Source organism: Pimephales promelas, chromosome 16 (assembly GCF_988280905.1).
Source record: "Pimephales promelas chromosome 16, fPimPro1.hap1.1, whole genome shotgun sequence".
In the NCBI taxonomy this organism is placed as follows: domain Eukaryota; kingdom Metazoa; phylum Chordata; class Actinopteri; order Cypriniformes; family Leuciscidae; genus Pimephales; species Pimephales promelas.
The window spans coordinates 8,042,743-8,066,951 of record NC_142784.1 but is presented as its reverse complement, the minus strand read 5'-3'; the positions used below and the strand labels follow the sequence as shown (position 1 = coordinate 8,066,951).

Sequence of the window (24,209 nt, the reverse complement as noted above, 5' to 3'; positions counted from 1 at the left end):
TATACAGTGAAGAGTTCAGATGCAAAAGCCTCTAAGTGCCATTTGAAATTTTCTTCTAGAATGATCATTTTTATCAAGCTTGTATATTTAAGTTCAGTGATTTCACTTAAATGGCAATGATAATGACTTATTAATTGTTATTTAAGTGAAATTACTGAACTTAAATATACAAGTTTGATCAAAATCATCATTAAAGAAGAAAATTTAAAATGGCATTTAGAGGCTTTTGCATCTGAACTCTTCATATATATATATATATATATATATATATATATATATATATATATATATATATATATATATATATATATATGCTTTGTAAGTAATTAGCAATATTTAAAAATGTATATGATGTTTAATAGGGAGCCAATGCAGAGTTGACAGAACCAGGCTAATATGGTCAAATTAAATCAGTCAATCAATCAATATGGTCATACTTCCTGGTTTACAATAATCTAGCCTTGATGTCATGAACACATGAACAAATTTTTCCGCATTTGTCAGTGAGAGCATATGGCGTAATTTGGATATGTTTTTAAGATGGAAAAATATGGTTTTACAGATACTAGACACTTTACAGATACTAGTTTTACAGATACTAGATTACAGATGAAGAAAGACAATGTTTCTTATCAAGGGATATTTCTACTTTGTCTACTTGAGGGACAAAGATTTAAAAAAAAATAATTCAAATGAAAAGCTAATGAATGGATGGTCAAAAATAATCAGGAAAATAAATGAATTCGGAGGGACTCGGGTGACCTTCCGGGGTCAGAGAGACAGGCCTCTTCCTGTTGACCCCTGAATGACCTCTGACCCCTGCTGTGGGCTGAGTCTCTCACACAGGGCTTGTGTGGGGGTCGACGGGGAAACCAGCCGTGGTGCGTGTCAAACATTTTGCCAGTGATGACAAGGAAAGTAAAAGCCAACCCACGGGTAGAAACTTTTATTTATTTTATATTTCGTCTGCAATTCATGTCATTTCCTTGATACTGTTTAAAAAAAAAAAGAGATACAAATTGCCCCCAAAATGGCTAAAAGAAATAAAAAGCAGCAGTGATTTTAATGAATTAGTTTAAATGGTGCTTCTCTCAAATTCAAATGTCCTCGTTTTTCAGTCTTTTTTTGTATTTAATGTCAGACAAATAAACCATTGTATAATTCATTCATAAATACTTTTTTGTCTCTTTTCTGTGTGGATTTGTGCTCTTCAAATATGTCTGGCTTTAGAAAAGTATCTAATTAATTATCTGAGTTAAACTGACTTTGAACTTTTCAAATTGAATGTTTTGTTGATATAATGATGCTTATGCCATATCATCAACAGTCACATCATATGTTTTAATGCAGACAGGAGAGGGACAAAAAAGAGCTCAGGTTTCTTTGCATTCCAACAAAATCTCCAAAAAAGTATAGTCAGAAATACATGTGTATTGTGTGAAAAAAGTGAATGAAATATTGATGATGATGATGATGCGAGTCAGGTCCTTTAGAGCAAACCAAAAACGTGCCTGTCGGACCTCGGCGGGTAAACATTCACACAACCTTCAAATAACTGAAGAACATATTCACTTCTTTATCCAATCCAGATAATCCAAAATACGTGGCGCTCGGATTATTGTAACTTTAGCCGTATTTCTGACACAGATAAATACAAACGAAAACAATTAACAAACATTTTTAATTAAATAATGTATAAAAGTGAGACTGACTTCTAAAGAGAAGAACTGAGAGAAACGCATGTGACGGCCCTCGGTCAGGAAGACAAAGACTCTTGGCTGACTTTTAACAGGTAAAGCTCATGAAACCTATCAAGAACATTTCAAAATCTGTGATGGAAAAAATATGAGAAAATATGTTTTGCATTCACTCTCAAAACATTTGTGTTCTTTGGGAGAGAACGTGAATGCATTGACAAATAACTTTCCTCCCATCTTATATTTCCTTCCTTCGCCATGCCGCAAGTTTCACCCCCAAATCAAAAGAAATAAAATTAAAGAATCCAAAAATAAGAATTATATAATCCCCCCCCCCCCCCCAAAAAAAAAATCGTAATTGTCTCTAAATAGGTTTTCTATCTTTTCTTTTCGATTTTGGCGTGAAACGAGACCTGGTTTCATGAGCTTCACCCTTAGATTTTATTAATCATGTTCAGCAGTTATAAGGATTCGGTGCAACAGGACAGAAGACTATCTCAGGACCTCTGCTTTTCTCGGGCCCTGGCTGAGGAGGTATATCCTGTGTGTTTCCACTTGTGCTCCTCGAGAGGGTTTTCGGAGGCAAGGCAAGAAAGGCGATGAAGGCCTTTATGTTCGATGAAGGGAGATCCCCCCTAAGGCCATAGGAAGACATGGGTATACTCAATCAAACGCTGCGATGTGCATTGAAACTAGTGGTTAGATGTATTGGGTGCAGTGCATTCAGAGCATTGTCATGAGGAATGTAACAAGTCTGTCAGGCATTTGAGATGAGCGTTGAGATACATTAATATGATGCCAGGTCAGTGCATTTAAGACATTCTCAGAGTCATTCTGTGTGGACTGAGAGTTTCGGTTAGTGGGCGTGAATGTCCAGGCCTTGTCCTATGAGGGGTTCGGCGGGGTGGCTGTGGGGGGGAGGGTGGAGCAGCATGGCAGTGTGGGGGCCGGGGTAGGGGTGCAGGGACGGGCCGGCGTGGGGGTATCCCGGCTGGGGCAGGAGGGCCCCGGGGTAATCCGTGGGCATTCCCTGAAGCCCTGACAGTAGAGGAAGAGAGAAAGAGTCAATCCTGAGAGGACAGGTAGATCACCCAAGTGTAACGCAATACAAAAATGCATGTGTATAGTTCACCTCAGTGTTTTAGCGTCAGCACTACATCAAACTACTATATATAATGTTGAATACATTTACTTCTTTGGGAATGAGACATTATTACCAGTCACCCTGAGATCTTCAAATTGATACTTAACAATCCTTAAAGATGATCACATTCACATTAAAACCATTTAAATTCTTGTGTGAATGATTTCTGCAAGAGTGTGTGTGTTGTTCACATGTTAATTTGAAAGCAAGGTCCTTTGTCTTCAGAGGACTCTGCTGAGACTGAGTTCCAGTTTTCCAGTCTTACAACTACTATATCTAATGTTGAATACAATGTATAATTATGCAATGGGGGAATATTCGTGGGTCCTGATAATGCCAAATGTCTGTTCACAGTAAAAAGTGGGCGACGTTATGTAAAATCTAGTCAGTGAAAGAGCGCAATCATATTCGTCTAAAATAATTCTGTGTTTTCAGCTTCAGAGTCATGAATATTGTTATTCTGGCGTCTCTATTGAGACATTTTTCTCATCGTTAAACCGGTAAAAGTAGATTCGGACTCGCCCTGAGTGCACTTGCGTCGTGCACTTTAGACCATGAGCTTAGATCCTTAAAGCTAGGGTATACGATTTCAAAGATTGTTCATTATTAATATCCTCATTTAGATGCTGGTTATGGTTATATAGTACAATCCTAACAATATGAATAGAAAAAAGAACGAAAAAAATCCATTCACTCTATTGGCTGTACAGCCGCATAAAAGTTGACCAATGAAAGCTTTGCGGCCGCAAAGCTACATTGGTCAACTGCTCTCATCCAATCACCAGCTACACTTGAAACTCCGCCTGGCGCTCGCGTCTCCACCCCACCGCACCCGACCGCGCCCCCCTTCTGCGTCATGAGAATCGCGCGCGTTAGCAGCTGACCGCATATGGTAGATAGCTAAGTAGCATATTAGCAATGGATAAAAACGAAAAAGACAACAGCAAGTGTCCCCTGCTTGCCCCTACAAGAAAATGTGAAGAATGGCGAAATTTGAGGAGAATAAATATAGGGTCCACCATTGACCGATGGAGGAAGCTTCAGCGAGATCTGGGACTGAATACCGATGCTGACACTGCTGACTTTTTGTTGAGCAGGTAACGTTAAACATTTATTTATACTCTTATATGGCGTGAGTCGCGTGACGTGTTACATAAATAGCTTTTTATCAGTCTGACAACTTGCTCATGCTGCCGGTCGGCATTGGAATGTTAGCTGTTTAGCATCGCCTATCACGGGTCAAAGTAAATATATTTCTTGAAGTGCTTGATTATATTTCAGTATGCCTAGCGCGTTTCTGTTCGAGCCGATCGGAATTTAAACAAGATGCGCTGTATGCTGCTATAACAATTACTCAAAACCTTCGCAATACTACTAATATCATTCTTATGGTGGTGGGTAGTGTAGAACATTTCATGTGTTGCTAATCTTGCGTTGGCGTGATCTCAAACATGTCATTGAATTGTTGATGAAGCAACTAAGTTCAAGTGTCTAAAGGCAATTTTACATGTGATGTGTCATTAGCAATGTCATTAGATTGAAGCGACTAAGCAATGTTGTGAAAGTATGATGATCACAACTTGACTGAGTGACGTTGTTCAATTCGTTTCCCGGGAGGAATCAGGTAGCAGAGGGGAGGGGTGTGTGTGTGTGGAGAGGCGGGATGAGTTTTTTAAAACTTCCCTCCCATTTCAGGCTTTCTCGACCGATTTTCAACATCGTATACTACAGCTTTAAAATAGGGCCCTAAGAGTTCATTTTGAATACAGTATATGTGGCTTTAGACATCATCCATCATTACTTTTTGCCCCTCAAGTACAAAAAAAGAAACTTTGAAGGCAATGCTCTCACCTGCTGTCCTAAGACCTAAATGAGTCTGAGCATCCAACCCATAACCTCCAAGAGCCGCCCCCTCTGGACTGTACGGGGCACCCTGGCCTAAACACACACACACACAAATATATGTTATTTAGTGCAGAGAGCAACAAATGTTGGTTTAATATACAATCAGAATGTAAAAAAGTCCTAGATGGACATGCACAAATGCAGCTGTTTATGTTACCTGAGCGATTTGATTGGTCAATCATTGGCTGGACTATTCTGCGCCTGGCATTTATAAACCTGAGCGCAGACAGCAGGAGCAAACAAATCGGTTTGTTTTTATGAATGCAAAAATAGCTGACCAAATTTAAGAACCACATTTAATGTAAATACAAATAGAAAATGTGAATCCATTTTACACCAAAAAATGCAGAACAAAAAGTAAATACAATATAATATAAATAAATATACATATAAATCACACATTGCTCATGATTGTAAATATGCCCAGATGAGGCCAGGTAATGAGAGTGGTTGATTATTAGAGAGAGAGAGAGCGATTACTAACCAGTTGTTGACCTGCAGTATGGTGAGACCCGTGTCCAGGGAGAGCTGTTTCTTCTGTTCTTCAGACGGGTACGGGTGCTGAGAGAGGACAAAAAGGTGTGTAATGTAATTATACCTAGGTTAATGGTGTGACTTTTGTGAGCGTACAGAAATTGGCATCTGCACTGTTACCCAGTTTATATTTACATACTCAGATTACTTCCTGAAAGTAACAAGTCAATGCGTTCACTTTTGAATTTGCATTATTATTTAGATAGTAATGCATACATGGTAAAATAGTACACATTATTAAATACTGACAAAATATATTTGTAACAATGTAACACAAATAGTTACAAGTAATGAAATAATGTAACTTGTTTCCTTTAAAATGCATTTACATATAAACATGCTCCTCAACATTGGTTACTGGTGACACTTTGGGACTTTTAACTAGAGCTCTCAAACGATTAAAATATTTAATTGCGATTAATCACATTAATGTCATAGTTAACTTGCGATTAACACATTTTTATATATTCTAAATGTCTATTGATTTCTTTTTGTCCCATTATTTTTAGCTCATTTCAATGCTCTTATCAACATGAAAGAGTGGATCGTCTTGCTTCGTGCAAATGTTTTTTTTATTGAAAACAACACTGGCATATACGGTGTTAAATTTCACACTAACATTCTCACCTATAGCAAATAATCTCTCAATAATCTCTCACGCTCGTCATCCACTCAAAACGTAACGTTAACCAACTATTTGGCTGGCTTGAAGACCCAAACAAGTGTGTGCGGCGTGCCTGTTGTTTTGTTTCCAGGCTAGCTAGATCCGCTTGCGCTTTGGTCGACGAAGCAACAAAACGTCCTAGGGTGGCACATGCCATTGAAATGAATGGGTTTCATAGCGCAGCGTCACGCATATGCCACGTCCTGTTGCAAAAGCATGTGAAAAAGTTTGCGAGGCCGTTAATCGCGCGATAAAAAATGTAAGCTGTTAAAATGGGCCGTTATTAACGCGTTTAACTGACAGCCCTAGTTTTAACTGTAAATCAATTGGTTTTCAATCTTACCGACAGGTGCTGAAAGAGCCATGCTCTCATAATGTTTGTTGCAACTTTGGGAAAGATTCCTCTTTTCTTGTTGTTTCGTCTGTCTCTGTCCGTTTCGTCTTCTTCTCCCGTGCTGGGCGATGCCACACTCCCATCCAATCCATCACCTGAAACCCCATGATGAAATATCCCATCAGATCGGACCGATAATAACAGGACGCTAGTCATTGAATTAAACATGCAACGACGTAGCATACTAACATTCATTACTGCATCTAGTTTATACAATTCACAAAATATTTGAAGAGAACAGTATGCAGTGTAACCAGTACTTGATTGTGTGTAAAATGGCTACCGGCATCACTGCAGTTCTCTGCGCTGTGTGAGGTGAGGCCACAGGAGGCGCTCGGGGTGCCCGAGGGGGTCGACACACACTCATCTGGGTCTCGCAACCAAGACTGATTCTAGATCACATGAACACACACACACACGCACACAGATTTTAGACACAGAAAGATGCTGCACTCATATGAATGGGGGAAATGCAAATATCTGGCGGATCAAACCCCGCCTTCTAGATAAAAGAGCCAATCGCTGAGTCATCAGATCGTTAGAAGCTCCGTTTGCTATAGAAACAGTCAGTGTGCGCAGGACCGCACAAAATGCTGGGTTGTTTTAACCCATCTTTGGGTCAAATATGGACAAACTCAGCCAATGAGTTAAATGTTTAAATGGCATTTTTAACCCAACATTTGGGTTAGTCCATATTTAACCCAAATTTGGGTTATGCTGGGTTGTTTTAACCCATCTTTGGGTCAAATATGGACAAACTCAGCCATTTGGGTAAAATGTTTAAATGATATTTTTAACCCAACTTTTGGGTTTGTCCATATTTTATGGGTTAAAACAACCCAGCATTTTTTAGAGTGTGCGTATGGGCTATTTTTAATGCTATTTGACCATAAATATGCTTAATTACTGCGCTTATACTCAGACAGCACCATAGTGTCGGCCCAGATCCGGCCCACATCTGGCACGCATTGAATCCACATGTACCAGATGTTGGCCGGATCTGGGCCGACACTATGTTACTGCATCTATAGTCACTGCTGTGTCTGTGTAAATGCAGAGCACAGATTCTTCACGTCGTTTTCATAAGAATCCACATTTATGAAATAGTTCACGTCAGATTTAGCTGCTGATTTAAAATATGCCATTTAATACACCTTATTCAGAGCAGGGCCATGACATACATGAAAGCGAGGCTGTGTGTGAAACACTTGCCGTGCTTTCAATGGGTTTTCAGAAAACCTGTATGAAGCATCCAGATCACTTATAATTTTCCACAGCTTCTATTGTCTAGGGTTTTTTTGACTTCTGACATTTCCTGGAAAGATGTAACCGTAAAAAAGTACCAAAAACCAAAAAGTAACCGTAAATAACAGTACAACCCACTGAAGAGATGCATGTCTGTCCCTCACAGCCTCGTTTTCAATCCCATTAAAATGTGTGAATAAGGTCTACAGTGAGTTCAGCAAGCAGCTTTTGAGATTTCAGGATTCCCATTTGTGTAGACAGGACTTGGTCTTGGATGCCCAAAACCATAAATATGGCCGTCGGGTGAATAGACAAAGAAAAAGGGACTTTGAAACCACTAACACCCTAGACTTACTTGTTCTGACAGGTTGGTGCAAGAACCAGTGAAATCTTCCATGTCAGATTTGGATCCCCCATCCCGGTCCTCCAGCACCAAATCTGTGGGCATCTTGCCCTTTAGACAGGTGATGTAGCGATGACAGAAGTTATCACAGAGGTCATGAACCTAGAAGAGAAAATAGACTCATTGACATCCATTCATTCTGAAAGAATGTTAATGCTGCACAGAGAGAGAGAGAAGGCTTGGTTTCAAAACACGCAAAGTTTTAATATGGGGAAGCGTGCATGAGGGATATCATGAAATAAGGAAATAAAAAAATTATTAAAAAAGATGAATAAAATAGAAAAAATTAATAAAAAGGGTTTGAAATTACATGAGGTGAGTAGATTTTAACAGGGTTTTCATTTAAGAAATATCACACACTAAATGTAATATCTGGAAACTGGAAAAATTACAAAAGTACCCAGAAAGCAATTTTCAAAAAGTAAATTCAGACATAGTCTAGGCTAAAACAAGGCAAAATGAGGGCTGTCAGTGAAAACGTAATAGACGTCCACCCAAGAATAGACTACTCATACACACAGAACATGTCAAAGAAATTAAAAACCATACTCCTTGTAATCACTGTTGACTTTGCTTACATGATGGAATATCGTACATCTCGATGGTTATTTTGGCAAAAACGACATGTAACCAAATTCAAGGTTATTTTGGTTAGAAGTGTGTTACTCATTGCCTACAAGTGTGTTACTCACAGCCTAGAAGTGTGTTACTCATAGTCTAGAAGTGTGTTACTCACAGCCTAGATGTGTGTTACCCATAGCCTAGAAGTGTGTTACCCATAGCCTAGAATTGTGTTACTCATAGCATAGAAGTGTGTTACCCATAGCCTAGAAGTGTGTTACCCATAGCCTAGAATTGTGTTACTCATAGCATAGAAGTGTGTTACTCATAGCCTAGAAGTGTGTTACTCACAGCCTAGAAGTGTGTTACTCACAGCCTAGAAGTGTGTTACTCACAGCCTAGAAGTGTGTTACTCACAGCCTAGAAGTGTGTTACTCACAGCCTAGAAGTGTGTTACTCACAGCCTAGAATTGTGTTACTCACAGCCTAGAAGTGTGTTACTCACAGCCTAGAAGTGTGTTACTCATAGCCTAGAAGTGGGTTACTCATTGCCTAGATGTGTGTTACTCATAGCTTAGAAGTGTGTTACTCATAGCCTAGAAGTGTGTTACTCATAGCCTAGAAGTGTGTTACTCATAGCCTCGAAGTGTGTTACTCATAGCCTAGAAGTGGGTTACTCATTGCCTAGATGTGTGTTACTCATAGCCTAGAAGTGTGTTACTCATAGCCTAGAAGTGGGTTACTCATGGCCAGACTATATCGGGTCTATAGTTAACCCAGACGGGTAACTGACGGCTTTTGCTCACTGGGTAACCAAATGTACCATGGTATGATAGGATTTTCAAACATGGTATCAAGGGAAAGTTTTTGGTCATGTGTTCCCATAAAACAAGTTTTTACAACATGTACCATAATAATGTTCTTTGAAGTGATTTATATCACCATCTAAATATTACTGTTATCATCAGTACTGATAATATATTACCAAAAAGTGCCATATTATTCTCAATTGATACCATCACTATATCATTGTGTCACCAAATTGCTTTATTAATCTTTAAAAAAAACACTCATTGTGCAATATAGGAGACAAAACATACCTTCTCTAGCTCTAATAGATGAAACCGTAGAACTTGAATGGCCTGGATCATCTGTGCAAAGATATCATATGGTTACACCCTTAGCAAAATTACATGAAGCCATTTATTTTTAAAGCTTATGTATATTATTTTACCAGATTATCCAGTTCTGGATTTGATGAAAAGATGGGTTTCTCTGATCGAATCTAAAATAGTGAACAGAAAAAAATCGTTAGGCACCAGGCATTTTTCTAGTACATTACAAGACACAAGCCTGTCACATTTGACATTTTAAACTAGTCAAGGAGTTGCAGATACCTGTGTGTGAGTTCAAGACATTTTTTCATACTAAATTATGCTTATTACTTGTCTACGAGGGGTTGGTTTAGGGGTAAGGGATAGAATATACAGTTTGTACAGTATTTTAAAAAAAATCATGTTTTCCTAAAACATGCAAACCCAACACGAGTTCCTCACTTGTTTGGCAAAGGCTGCGATGTCATCGTTGAACGAGTCAGAGGAGCAGACGTCGCTGTGATTGGTCATGCCGTGGTGGTGGGCGGAGTTTGACATGGAGGCGGAGTCTCGTGGTGAGCAAGTGGCAAGTTCACACTTTTCAAATACCAGAGCCAGGAGTGGAAACAGAGGATGACTGCGAATCAACACACATATGCTCCATGTAAGACAACACTGCAGGGTGAAAACTGCAAAACAGCTTTGATTTATGTGACGAACACAAATTAATACCACCACAATGTCACAATCGTTTTGATATTATGTCATTTCTCCTATCTCAGATTAATGTGGATAGACAACTATAAGTAAACTATTTGTAGGTTGACTTCTCCAAAATCTGGCAAAAAAGGTGAATTCAAAACATTGTTTGTTTGTTTGAGTAGTCCAACACAGCAACACTGGCTCAACTAAACCAATGGCGTGAGTTTGGGGGTCGGACCAATGTGTGCCTTACCAATGGGAGTGTTTGGAAAACCTGTCTGAAAACAGTTCTTATTTTTGCAATTCCAATTAGTGCCACTAGTGGTGCGAAAATGACACTTCACCATACTGATCTTCCAAGGCACTGTTAAGTTTTAATTGTGAATAAACATTGTAGTTCGCAAACATTGTGTGTTAAAAAAACAGCCTTCCTGAAAATACTACATTTTGTGGGTTTGAGTGCTGATGAATTTCATTCATTCTCAGCGGAAGCACTTGAACAGTCAAACAAATGACATTGTTTAACTCTTTCCCTGCCATTGTTGGACATTTCCTTTCCTGCTTTGGTGCTTTCACTGTTATAGGGTAAGGGGCGCTATAACACATCTTCTGAAAGAGCAGTGTTGTAGTCGAGACCACCTCACTCGAGTCCGAGTCAACACCGAGACCAGAGAGAGTCGAGTCCGAGTCAAGACCGAGTCCATAGAGAGTCGAGTCCGAGACCAGAGACGGTTGAGTCCGAGTCGAGACCGAGACCAGTGAGGGTTGGTTACCTAATTTACTTTTATTTACTTAGAGAAATCCTTTTTTTTTTTTTTACTGAGTTTACTTAGAGTTTAAAAAATAGGATCAGTTTAGGGTAAAAAGGCCACATAGTAGGTGGTGTTAAAAGTAATTTTATTACAATTTGTCATGCGCAGTTGCGCACTAGAAAATCACCAATCACTGGGCGTGTCAATCAATTTAAAGAAATATTTTATTAACATACATTAATAATCATGAAAAATATTTTCAATTGAACTCGAGTGGACTCGGGAATAATTCCGAGTTCTAAAAAAAAAATGTTCGAGTACGAGTCAATTCCGAGTCCAAATGGACACGAGTCCATGACAAGACCAAGACCATTAAAATATGGCCTCGAGACCGAGTCCGAGACGAGTCCGAGTCTCGAGTACTGCAACACTGTGAAAGAGTACTTCTGAAATTAGCAGAAGCTAACAATATCTTATATAAGCAGATGCTTATGTAAAGTAATGTAATGATCAAAATGAAAAAAACAACAACTATAAATCAAAACTGAATAATGTTACTGAATGAAATATCAACCCAGGACTGTGAAGCTTTAGTGTTGATGGACTCGATCTACTCCATCTATGTTTTGATCATCTTTCAGAATCCGATCTGAATGTTTGTTTTGTTTTGGGGTTTTTTTAACAAGATTTTCTCAGTTTTTTGCTCAAAAAGATGCTTTTTTCGAAATTTCGAAATTTTTTAAGAAATTAAGGTTTTTGATGAAAACATTCCAGGATTTTCTCCATATAATGGACTTCATTGGGAACCAAACGGTTCAAGGTCCAAATGAGAGTTTCAGTGCAGCTTCAAAGGGCTTTAAACGACACCAGACGATGAATAAGGGTCTTATCAAGGACCCTTTAAGTCATGACTCGAAAAAAGATTTGTTCAATTTGATGAACGAGTTCGAGTCACAAACGTGCATCACAGAACAGAGCAAGGCAAGCATTTGTGCTTATAAAACTTAAACTTCGTTTCACTAGATAAGACCCTTATTCATCGTCTGGAATCGTTTAAAGCCCTTTGAAGCTGCACTGAAACTCTCATTTGGACCTTGAACCGTTTGGTTCCCATTGAAGTCCATTATATGGAGAAAATCCTGGAATGTTTTCATCAAAAACCTTAATTTCTTTTCGACTGAAGAAAGAAAGACGTGGACATCTTGGATGACATGGGGGTGAGTATTATTATTATTTTTTTTTTTTTTAAAGTGAACTACTCCTTTAACGCAGGGATAGTTTAACACACTTGTTTGAAATACTTCCACACATGCCAGCATTACGAAACTTCTGTGTATTTACTAGTTGCCATTTCAACACTATATAGAGAAAAAATGGCACCAAAATTCAGAAATCTTTGTAAGATATTACTGAACATTTATTTAACCAGCTAAAGTACATTTCTTACTTAAGTTAATTTTTCGTCTCTATTTGTTTATGTTTCTTTAAAATGAGACAAATCTGATATTATTTTAATTTAGTTGATATAGTTCTTTAATGCTTCGCTAACTAGTAGAAGACACTAGCAGGGTTTAAACCCCAGTTTGTTGTATATTTTGGCATTTTAGAAATATGCTATAATATTCTACACTTTTATGAATTCTATTGAGAAAACATGAGAAACATGTAAATAAAGACTGAGAGTCAATGTTCAGAAATTATTCATTATTATTTTTATGTTTCCGATGTGTTTGTTGTCAAACTGAAAAATTAGTTTATTTTTAATTATTATAAAATGAAATTATTTTATATGAAAAAGTTAATAATTGTATTTTATAAAGAAGGGTTTGACTTGTATATTTTTTTATTAGATCAGATAGCATTTTAAGCTGTCATATGGTGAGGTTACAATGTGCCCCTCACATGTTACAATGTACCCCGCCTATGGGGCATGTTGTCACATTTCCCTTCCATTCTTTCGGGGTAAATCAAGAAAAAAAGTATACACTGTATTAATAAAACAAAACCACATAATTGTACTAGACGTGGGAAATTAATGTGGGAAAAGAAATACTCTAAACCCTAGACTTACACAAACTGATAAAGTCAGAAAGCGTTACGTTGTGCCCCGCTCTCCCCTATATATACACCTTTACTCCTTCATTTAGTTGCCCTTGAACTAAAATACTTTGTCTCTTCATCAGAAAATAAAAAAAAGAATGTATCTACCCATATGGTTTGTGTTACCCTAAAATAGGCCTCGTGTGAAAAGGTGAAAAATACAAACTTCAAGTGAGCAAAATCACTTGAACTTGCACATGGCCATAATTACAAATTCATGAAAACTGCCCAGGATTTGAAGGCTAAGTGTGCAGCGCTCCTACATGTTTGGCGTGAGGAAACAGATGGCGACTCTCACCCGTAGATCAGATCCCGGTGGTGTTTCAGGGAGTCAGGCACCGTGTGGCCGTAGTGATGCGGAGGAAGTGACCTCATGACGTCCCGGTACCCTCCCACAGGCATGCCGTCAGAGCCTGGGTACTGCACCAACTCCTCATACTAGACACGAGACACGGGGCGAGACGAGACTCAAAGATAAGATATGGCCTAATTCAGCCTTATGTTAGTGTGAACTATGTGTATGTGTGTGTGTGGAGTTTACACAGCACTGATTGTACAGTTTGAAGTCGCTGATAATTGTATCTCCTCCTTAATAAACAGTGGATGCGGAGAGGCGTTTTTTTCAGTGCCAAGCAACATTCACCCAGGGACATAAACTCCACAGAAAACTGATTTATAATTAACAGCCTTGCATACAATTACATAAAGTCATCCAGCCTTCATTTTTATGCTAATTAGCTGATTTTGAAGTGACCTTTCTGATTACTGCTGTCGTCAGATATACAATACGAAAATGAATAATCAATAATCAGAAAACATGAAATTCATTTGAACCATTTCTAATGACAGACGGAAGATGTATTATTATCACTAATAACTAGGGCTGTCAAACGATTAATCGCATCCAAAATAAAAGTTTGTGTTTACATAATATATGTGGGTGCACTGTGTATAATTATTTTATATATATAAATACACACACATGCATCTATATTTAAGAAAAAAATATTATTTATATATAAAATTATATATAATATAAATTATATATACTTGAAAATATTTCTTAAATATATACAAACATGTGTGTGTATTTATATATATATATAAAATATTCATACACAGTGCACCCACATATATTATGTAAACACAAACTTTTATTTTGGATGCGATTAATCACGATTAATTGTTTGACAGCCCTACTAATAACTCTGCAAAATACATTTGAACTAAAACAAAGTGTAGCCCTTTTCTGTAGCATATAAACCATGCACATATTCTTATGCTCAACATACCATGCACATCTTTTGTTTTTAGCACACTACGTTAACACCAGTTTCATTCGAGGTCTTTTAAAATATATCCAATGAACATGCTTTTATGAAAAAAAATAGATACATATTTTATATGTGAAACAAATAATGCACTGGCGGCGACCAACACTCATAATAAAATGAATTAAGCTCAATTTAAAAAGTAGTTTTGAGCTAAAATGATAAGTGCCCATTATGAAGACGGACTATGTAAGACTTTAAATTCAAATCAGAAGCAGTTAAACACATAAAGGATCCAAAGTATTTCATTTAATAAAGAGTTTATGCAGAGCTGGAATAATGTTAATTTTGACAGACATTATAAGTAGCTGTAACACTTTACAATAAGGTTCATTGGTTAACATTAGTTAATAACTACAATTCATCAACTAATAATGAACAATACTTCTTCAGCATTTATTAATATTAGTTCATCATATTAAAATCGAAGGTTGTACTTGTTAACATTATTTTGCACTAACATGAACAAATAATGAACAGCTGGATTTGTATTAAATAACATTAATGAAGATTAACAAATACAGTAACAAATGTACATTGTTAGTTCACGTTAAATAAATGTTAACTAATGTGGTCTGTAAAGTGTTACCTTAAAGCTGGATTCAATTGACGGAAATATAATTAAACTTTGATGCGCATATTGTATTGTATTTGAATTGGTAATCAAATAAAGACTATTAGTGTGAATAATTCAAGTTATAGACAAACTATTAAGCACTGCAGTCTCAGTTTCAAACTATATTTAAATATAAAAAACACAGTATGTAATTGTGTATGCTGCGGCAATGCTTTTAGTGAATACTTTAGTAAAACTTAAAAACCCAGACGTGATGTAGAGCAGCATGTAAAATATATCCCATTTATTATTGTGGAATTTCCCAATTCTTAATGCGGTTGCAGGGACAGATGTAAGAGCTTGTGTTTGAGATCGCATAGACTGATGCCAAATTAACAGGATCTTAACTTCCATTCGTAAGAAGACGCAGAACAACAAGAAGAGTTTCCATTTGGCCGCTCACTGTAGCACGAAAGTTGACCTACTTACACACTTCATCTGCCTCTACACACAGTCTCAGGCTGGCCTTCTGCATGTTCAATACAGTGCATTGATTTCAGTGAGGATACACTGAGCAGAGGAGTGTGAGCGCCTTCGGAGACGCAACTGTCTACAAATAAATGTAGGCCTAGCTACATGCAAATTGCTATATAATAATAAAAAATATTTTTTTTCCACTCTTTGAATGCACACATGGACAATATATATTAAACATTATATAATAGAATAAGGTTTACAACTAAATTAATACTGTAAATTATTATAAAGTGTCCACCAATTGCAAAATAGGAAGTAACTTTTTTGTATTTTAGACAACATACACTGCTTGTACTCGCGTGTTTATTTGTTATGAACATCTACACTACAGTATCAAACACTAGCTTTGCATCATAATAGCAGGAAAATGGATGTGTAAAAGCAAGGGAAGAAACAGGACCTACCCTCTTCTCCATGCGATACGGAAGCCGAGCTCACACACTCACTGACGGAGGACAACACACACCCGCGGCGGATAAGACACACTCTCTAGAAGAAATAAAGCGTTCAAAAAATGAGCATACTGATACCATATTCATATTCTGCTCCACAACGCATTTGAGGTTGTGTGGACATTATTAAATAAACGCAAGCACATCGCATATGAGTGGACAAGATTGCTCATTTCACTTAAAAAAAAGTATCCACCAAAATAACAGCGCAAGTGCTAGAGTGAGAAACGCATCATGTTATTATATCCATAACGGATGATTACATCCATGGTAGTGTAAATTGTAGTGTATTATGAATATGAGGATATGATGAGAAGGCGTAAAGATCCCCCACCTTTAGAAGACTGTAGCAGCGTGACGCGGGCCGAGTATCCAGTGTTAGCGGCGCGTTTCAGATGATGTCGCGTCCTTCGCGCGCTACCAATGTCCATGAAGCGAGGCGTTGAGCTCGAATGCGTCTCTCCGCGATGAGCGATGGAGCTTTAAACCAGAGAGAGAGAGAGAGAGAGAGAGAGAGAGAGAGATGGAGAGAGAGAAATGGAGAGTTGTTTAGGGGGTCAAAGCACAACGGGGTCTCTCACCCCCACCTCCTTATCACACACACGCTCGCACATCACACACACACACGCTCGCGCATTACAAACGCAGAGCCTTTGGTTTTATCTGAAGGACGCTCTGTTCCTCTCTCTCTCTCACACACACACACACACACACACACACACACACACACACACACACACACACACACACACACACACACACACACACAGTGCTTACCGAGTTTCATCATCGCTATTCCGGTGTACAATCATTTTTTCTGATTATGAGTCTCTCTATAATGATGAAGCAGATCTGTCTGGGTTGCACTGGATAATTTTACACACATGCGTTATTATTCTCCGCTACACACGCGTCACATCATATGCATCATACAGCTGGCCCCCCAAAAAAAAACATTTGTCGGATTTTAAAATGTATCGAAGCAAATCTGCAAACAAATGAAAGACATTTTCTCAGAACTAACTTTAGCCATATGCATCTTGTGGTGTGAAGGTGATTTTATCGTGGAAGACAGTTCCTATTAAATTCCCAGTTGTCCTAAAAGCTAACTAGTTGTTGTAAAGGTTATGTTCCACTCGTGTTTGATAACCAGAATGTGTCAAAATAGCCATTAAAAGTCATTGTCTTCAGTGTGAGACAGAGTATTGAAATATTAATTTGAAATATTATGGGGTGACATTGTTGCACCCCCTTGGATCATGTTTTTAAAACAATAATGATTAATCATTTAAAGTAGAAGTGTCTGTGTAAACATATAGGGTTTGCATGACAGGTAGAAAAATTGACGTTTAACTTCTGGGTTATAATTAGATTTAGATTCATCCATAATTCACAAGCCTAAATAAATATTTGCTATTTTCAAATAATAAAACTTTTTCATATTTAATGCTTACAATGAAATGAGAATCTGAGGAAGGGGTTGGTACTGGTTAAAAATAAATAAATCAATATTCAAAGATAATCTAAAAGTAGGCCTATAGCCTACTTTTACAGACTAAATGAAACATAAAAAGTTAAACATTTCCAGGTATCCTCTTTATATCTGATTTAACACCAACTTCTTATAGGCTAGTGAAATATTTGCTTGAAAGGCATGTGCTATCCTTTATAGACATTTTGTTTTGTGGAATAAGTGTCAAAATAGTTTTGGTAGGCTAGACACTGTGTACGCCACAATTTCTTTGCTAATTTAGAAAAGACACGAGACAAATAGGCGACGATCAGGTCCCCATCTGATAACACTACTGCCAATTACCATGCAACTTAACTTAGTCTACTATAATAAATAACAGCCATGTAATTGTTTTAATTGGAGGGCAAATTACAGCAATATGTGTGTGTTATTTATGACTGTCTAATAGGGAGACTGGAGAAGCTGTCACAGGGACTAAACTCGTAATATCCACACCTAATAAAACCACATCAAGACAAATGGTAAACCTGTTTTCTCAAGACAGGAGTGTTGTTTTTAGCCTCGGCTATAAGTTTTTAATCCATTACTCGCTATATTCCAAAACTAATTGTTTTTCTTTAGTTTGGTAATTGTTTTACTGCTTGAAACCTAGCCTGTAAAACAGTTTAAGCACTGCGTGAGTGATATTTGAGTGAAAACAATGGGCTTTAAATATGTGTGCACCCAACAATCACCCAGATCCACCTGTGACAGGAAAACAGTTCCGCGGCGGCCCAAACGTCGTCTTGTGTTGTAAATCACCCTTAAATAACATCATAAGTATTCCATGCGTCCCCTAAACTCTTGCCCCGCTGGGCGAGGCGTCGCGGGCGGTCGGGACTTCAATCAGCGCGTCGCGGCTCTCAGCGCAGTGATGCTCCGCGGCCGCAGCGAGCAGGCGACTGGAGATCTGGCTCTTCGAGGCCACAGGAGGCAGAGAGAGGATCACAGCGAAGGAAAGCATTCACAGCGGGACGACGGGGATGTAAAGGCGCTCAAAAGAGCAACGCCTTTTCAATGCCGGCTTTAATCGGATATTTCCACTTGTAATGCGTTGTCATTTCAGGCCACAAAAGGCTCACAACATCTGCTATACTATTTTTGTAGTTTAGATTAATAATAATAGGCTAGGTAACAGTTTACAATACGGTTTCTTTAAGAATGAACAATACTACATTTACTAATATAGTATTCAATTCAAATGTTGTATTTGTTAACATTAGTTAATGCATGAATAACATGAATGCACAGCTGAATTTTTTGTTATCACATTAATGCTTAGTTCATGTTAGATAATAGCTAATGTTAACTGTAAAAAAAATATATTTTTTTTCACAACATTATCACAACATTTTTTCTTTTGTCGAATCAACTTAAATAATTTATTTAGTTCAGATAACTTAGTATTTTAAATTTCTGATGATTAACTCAATCTCCTTCATTGTATTAACTCACTTTTTCCAGTTCAATCAGCTTAAAATTTTAAGGCAACCAGGTTACTTCATTTTTTAAGTTAAACCAACAATATTTTTTTACAGTGTAATGAACCGCATTGTAAAGTGTTACCAATAATTAGCCATATTGTGTGAAATAGGTTATTTGTTTAATGAAACTGAATACACAAACACATGTAACGTATACTTTAAAAACAATATTGTTGGGTTAACTTACAATTTTAAGGCAACAGGGTAACTTACATTTTTGAGTTCATTGAAATAAAACATTAGAGTTAATACAGTGGAGATTGGTTTAGTAAATTAAACTCAAAATATGATGTTATCTGAACCACATTATTATCTTTTTGATTTGACGAAAGATAAATAATTGTGATAAATCATGAACATATTTTTTTAGGCTACTTAAACACACTGCTAACGAAACGGAAAACCCCACAATTTTTTGCCCAATGCCATCAATGAGTTGTTAGCATTAGTTGTGTGTGTGTGCGTGTGTAAGTGAGGGTAGGTTGTGTTTAGAGAATAAGCTCATTAGTGTTCTGCTGTGAGGAAGGCGAGTGTGAGGGTTTTTGTTTAATGTGGCTGTTTGTCACTTCCTCTCAAAATGTGAATGTTTGTTCTAGGGCATTTGTCACAGTATTTGTCATGTGTGTGTGTGTAAGCCACGTGAAAGACACTGGGTCAAGGAATCGCACCACGGATAAACAACAGCAGCAATTCGTACCCAACAAATCACTTTCTCATTTATGCGCTGCGATAAAGTTTGATATCATTCCATTACTAGTCGCATGGGCCTGTCCTACATTCACAGTTTATGCTAAAGAACTGACCTCACAAATTACCATCCCAACAACCTCACACAGTCTCTCAGGCCTGACCTTTGACCCCTGGATCAATATCGGCTGCTGTGAGCGTTGTGTATCCCTGAGGGAGTCGTTCTCTGGTGTCCGTTCACCCCGAATCTTCAGGTCAGGATCTCTGTCATACACAGAACGGTTTTGGTGCTTATTATTAGGCTTTTATGGCACTTCTCGGGTTACACAGAATGTCTACATGCACTTCAAGTTTGATTTCAGCCAGACTAAAGCGATAATTTGTCTGTTTTAAAACTTTTTTTTTTGCAGGCAAAGAGATTGAAGCATCTAGATGTGTACATATTAATCAAATTACAATCGGTCTTGGCATTGTGCGCATCCCCTGAATTACAGAAGTGATACGCGGCATGTATTTAATCAATCAAATATTTGATTATGCATTGTGTCATACTGACGGTGTCACTATATAGGATGAATGGCTTTAGTTGCAGCATTCTTCACTTGTGAGTAGCTTTGAATAAAATAATCTGTTAAATTAATTGATTCAAATAGCAATTAATTGCTGCTTTCCTATGAACAATAGACACTTTTTTGGAAGGAAAACGTTTAATTCTCTGTCTTTAAAGGAGTAGTTCACTTTTAAAAAAAAACTTTTGCTGATAATTTACTCACCCCCATGTCATCCAAGATGTCCATGTCTTTCTTTCTTCAGTCGAAAAGAAATTAAGGTTTTTGATGAAAACATTCCAGCATTTTTCTCCATATAATGGACTTCAAAGACAGTTTCAGTGCAAACTGCAAACTGTTCAAAGGGCTTTAAACGATTCCAGACGATGAATAAGGGTCTTATCAAGTGAAACGATCGCTCATTTAATAAATAAATAACAAAGTTTAAGTTTTATAAGCTCAAATGTTCGCCTTGCTCTGTTCTGTGCGTTCGTGACTCTCCTGTTCGAACTCGTTCATCAAAATAAACAAGTCTTTTCCAGAGTCAACTTATTCATTTCATTCTTTGAATGAACCAAATGACACAAAAAAAAGATTCGTTCATTTTGATAAACGTGTTCGAACAGGAGAGTCACAAACGCGCATCACAGAACAGAGCAAGGCGACCATTTGTGCTTATAAAACATAAACTTTGTTATTTGTTTATTAAATGAGCGATCGTTTCGCTAGATAAGACCTTTATTCATCATCTGAAATCGTTTAAAGCCCTTTGAACAGTTTGCAGTTTGCACTGAAACTGTCTTTTGGACCTTGAACTGTTTGGTTCCCAGTGAAGTCCATTAAATGTGAAGTCCATTCCCAGTGAAGTCCATTTTTCTTTTTTTTTTCTTTTTTTTTTTTTAAAGTGAACTACTCCTTTAATCACAGGCTTTAATAGCAAATACCAAAGAGTTGGGTGTTCAAATAACATTTAACCCTCTGGTGCTCTTCGTTAAAAAAAAAAAAAAAAAGACTGAACACACGCACAAAACATGAATGGACGTGATTCGAAAAGGTTAAATGGTCCTGTAAAAATAGTCACACTTGTGCACCTCGCAGACAAAAATGAGCGGTTTGGAAATAAATGGGAGACGAATTTTATCTACACATCTCACTGAAAGCTCATTTTTTTGAAGTTTTAAGCTTAAATTTGGAGCACAAATTGTTTAGATGTATGGCTTTGGTTTGCAGTTTTAGAGTAAAACGTGATCTTGAACATATAGAAAATTGAAAAGTATTTTTGAGCATTTTTCATAACAATAAAAAATTTACCTTTTTTAAGTTCTCTTTTTTAAGCTTTTTTTTCACTTCAGCAATAATCTGCCAAGTGTCGCCTTTTTTTGAAATGAGATATAAAAAAGCCTGTAAACGTGAAAATTGAAATGTTGTTTTTTTGGTGGGATGATATGAATGGCCCTGATATGCAGCAGTTTAGTGTAAAACATCAGAGAGAGAGAGAGGTCAGTCTACCTACATATAGCAGTGGGCCAGAGAGAGAGAGAGAGAGTGTGTGTGTGTTTTTATGAGCACGTTCCTCTCCAGTTACTGTCGTCTGGCCCTGGACCCATAAATATTATTTCACATTTTCGATATTTCTCATTAGGCCTCTTATCTGTCCCATATATGAGTTTACCCTCCGCCTTACCTTTGTCTTCCTTTAAATGCTTACCTCCTCTTATAGATGTTTCCAGAGCACTATAAAGCTGAATCTAGATTATTCTTAAACAGAACGAGTCACTATAAATGATTAGTATCAGTGATTGGTGTTTGCTAAGGCAAGTATGACTGGTTCTCATGGGACATGAATGAACATGAATGACTCCTCAAACTGTGGAGCTTGTTTGACTGGATATGCTCTATTATTTTGGGATGGGACTTACAGATTTGCCCTGATGGATGTCCAAAACTTGCAAAGCAAAAACAATTAGGTAACACTTTATTTTGATGGTCCCTTATGAATATTATACTAACCATAAGTAACTTTGCAACTACAGACAAACTTATTCTTATTCTAGCCCTGATACTCTACTGATACTACTAATACTCTACTCATACTCTACTTTAATACTCTACTAATACTATACTGATACTCTACTGATACTACAATACTCTACTCATACTCTATACTAATACCCTACTGACACTATACTGATACTCTACTGATACTACTAATACTCTATACTGATCCTCTACTGATACTACTAATACTCTAATCATATTCTATACTAATACCCTACTGACACTATACTGATACTCTACTGATACTACTTACACTCTATACTGATCCTCTACTGATACTACAATACTCTACTCATACTTTATACTAATACCCCACTGACACTATACTGATACTTTACTGATACTACTTACACTCTATACTGATCCTCTACTGATACTACTAATACTCTAATCATATTCTATACTAATACTCTACTGATACTATACTGATACTACTAATACTCTATACTGGTGCTCTACTGATACTACTTACACTCTCTACTGATACTACTAATACTCTATACTGGTGCTCTACTGATACTACTTACACTCTCTACTGATACTCTACTGATACTACTAATACTCTATACTGGTACTCTACTGATACTACTAATACTCTATACTGGTACTCTACTGATACTACTAATACTCTGTACTGATACTCTACTGATATTATTGATACTCTGCTGATACTACTGATACTCTACTGATACTCTGCTGATACTACTGATACTATACTGATACTACTGATACTATACTGATACTACTAATACTCTGTACTGATACTCTACTGATACTACTGATACTCTACTGGTACTCTACTGATACTACTGATACTCTACTGATACTACTGATACTTTACTGATACTCTGCTGATACTACTGATACTCTACTGATACTCTACTAATACTCTAACTGATACTCTATGGATACTATTAATACTCTACTGATACTATTAATACTATACTGATACGTTCCTAATACTCTACTAATACTCCACTGATACTACTAATACTCTATAATGATACTGTACTGAAACTACTAATACTCGACTGATACTCTACGAATACTCTACTGACACTATACTGATAATCAACTAATACTACTAATACTCTACTGATACTTTGCTAAAACTCTACTAATACTCTACCAATACTCTACTGATACTACTAAAACTCTACTGATACTATTAATACTTTACTAATACTCTATACTGATCCTCTACTGATCCTCAGTAAAGTATTAGATACAACTAGTACTCTACTGATACTATACTGATAATCTACTAGCAGTCTACTGATACTCTATTGATACTACTAATGCTCTACTGATACTCTACTGATACTAGCGATGATCTACTGATACTACTAACACTGATACTCCACTGATACTCTACTAATACTCTATACTGATACTCTACTGATATAGCGATGATCTGATACTAATACTGATAGTCCACTGATACTCTACTAACACTCTATACTGATACTCTACTGATACTCTACTACACTGTAAAAAAAATATTTTCAAGATTTATCACATTTTTTCTTTTGTCAAATCAACTTAAATAATTTATTTAGTTCAGATAACTTATTATTTTGTGTTTCTGATGATTAAATCAATCTCCTTCATTGTATTAACTCACTTTTTCCAGTTCAAATCAACTTAAAATTTTAAGGCAACCAGGTTACTTAATTTTTTAAGTTGTTAAACCAACAATATTTTTTACAGTGTACTCTACTAGTCAACAATGTTCTTTAAAGGAAAGACAAACACAAATAGTGATGAATGTAGTGGATTAATATTTAATTAATAGATTAATAGTTATCCACTATTTTGTAGAGGGGGGTCAAAATGATTTGGAAATTT

At 37.0% G+C, this 24,209-nt stretch overlaps 1 protein-coding gene across 1 annotated transcript; it reads right to left on the bottom strand.

The window, feature by feature from the left end:
* Positions 1-931: 931 nt before the first annotated feature.
* On the bottom strand, positions 932-16,515 carry meis3 (myeloid ecotropic viral integration site 3). The gene is made up of 13 exons (XM_039654201.2): positions 16,406-16,515; positions 16,024-16,108; positions 13,494-13,633; positions 10,104-10,278; positions 9,782-9,832; positions 9,648-9,698; positions 7,939-8,088; positions 6,622-6,730; positions 6,288-6,433; positions 5,231-5,307; positions 4,904-4,962; positions 4,693-4,779; positions 932-2,735 (listed from the first exon to the last, which is right to left on the bottom strand). Exons 2-13 carry the CDS (start codon positions 16,033-16,035, stop codon positions 2,554-2,556), a joined length of 1,239 nt encoding a protein of 412 aa, XP_039510135.2. The 5' UTR covers positions 16,036-16,108; positions 16,406-16,515; the 3' UTR covers positions 932-2,553.
* Between the last annotated feature and the right edge of the window lie 7,694 nt (positions 16,516-24,209).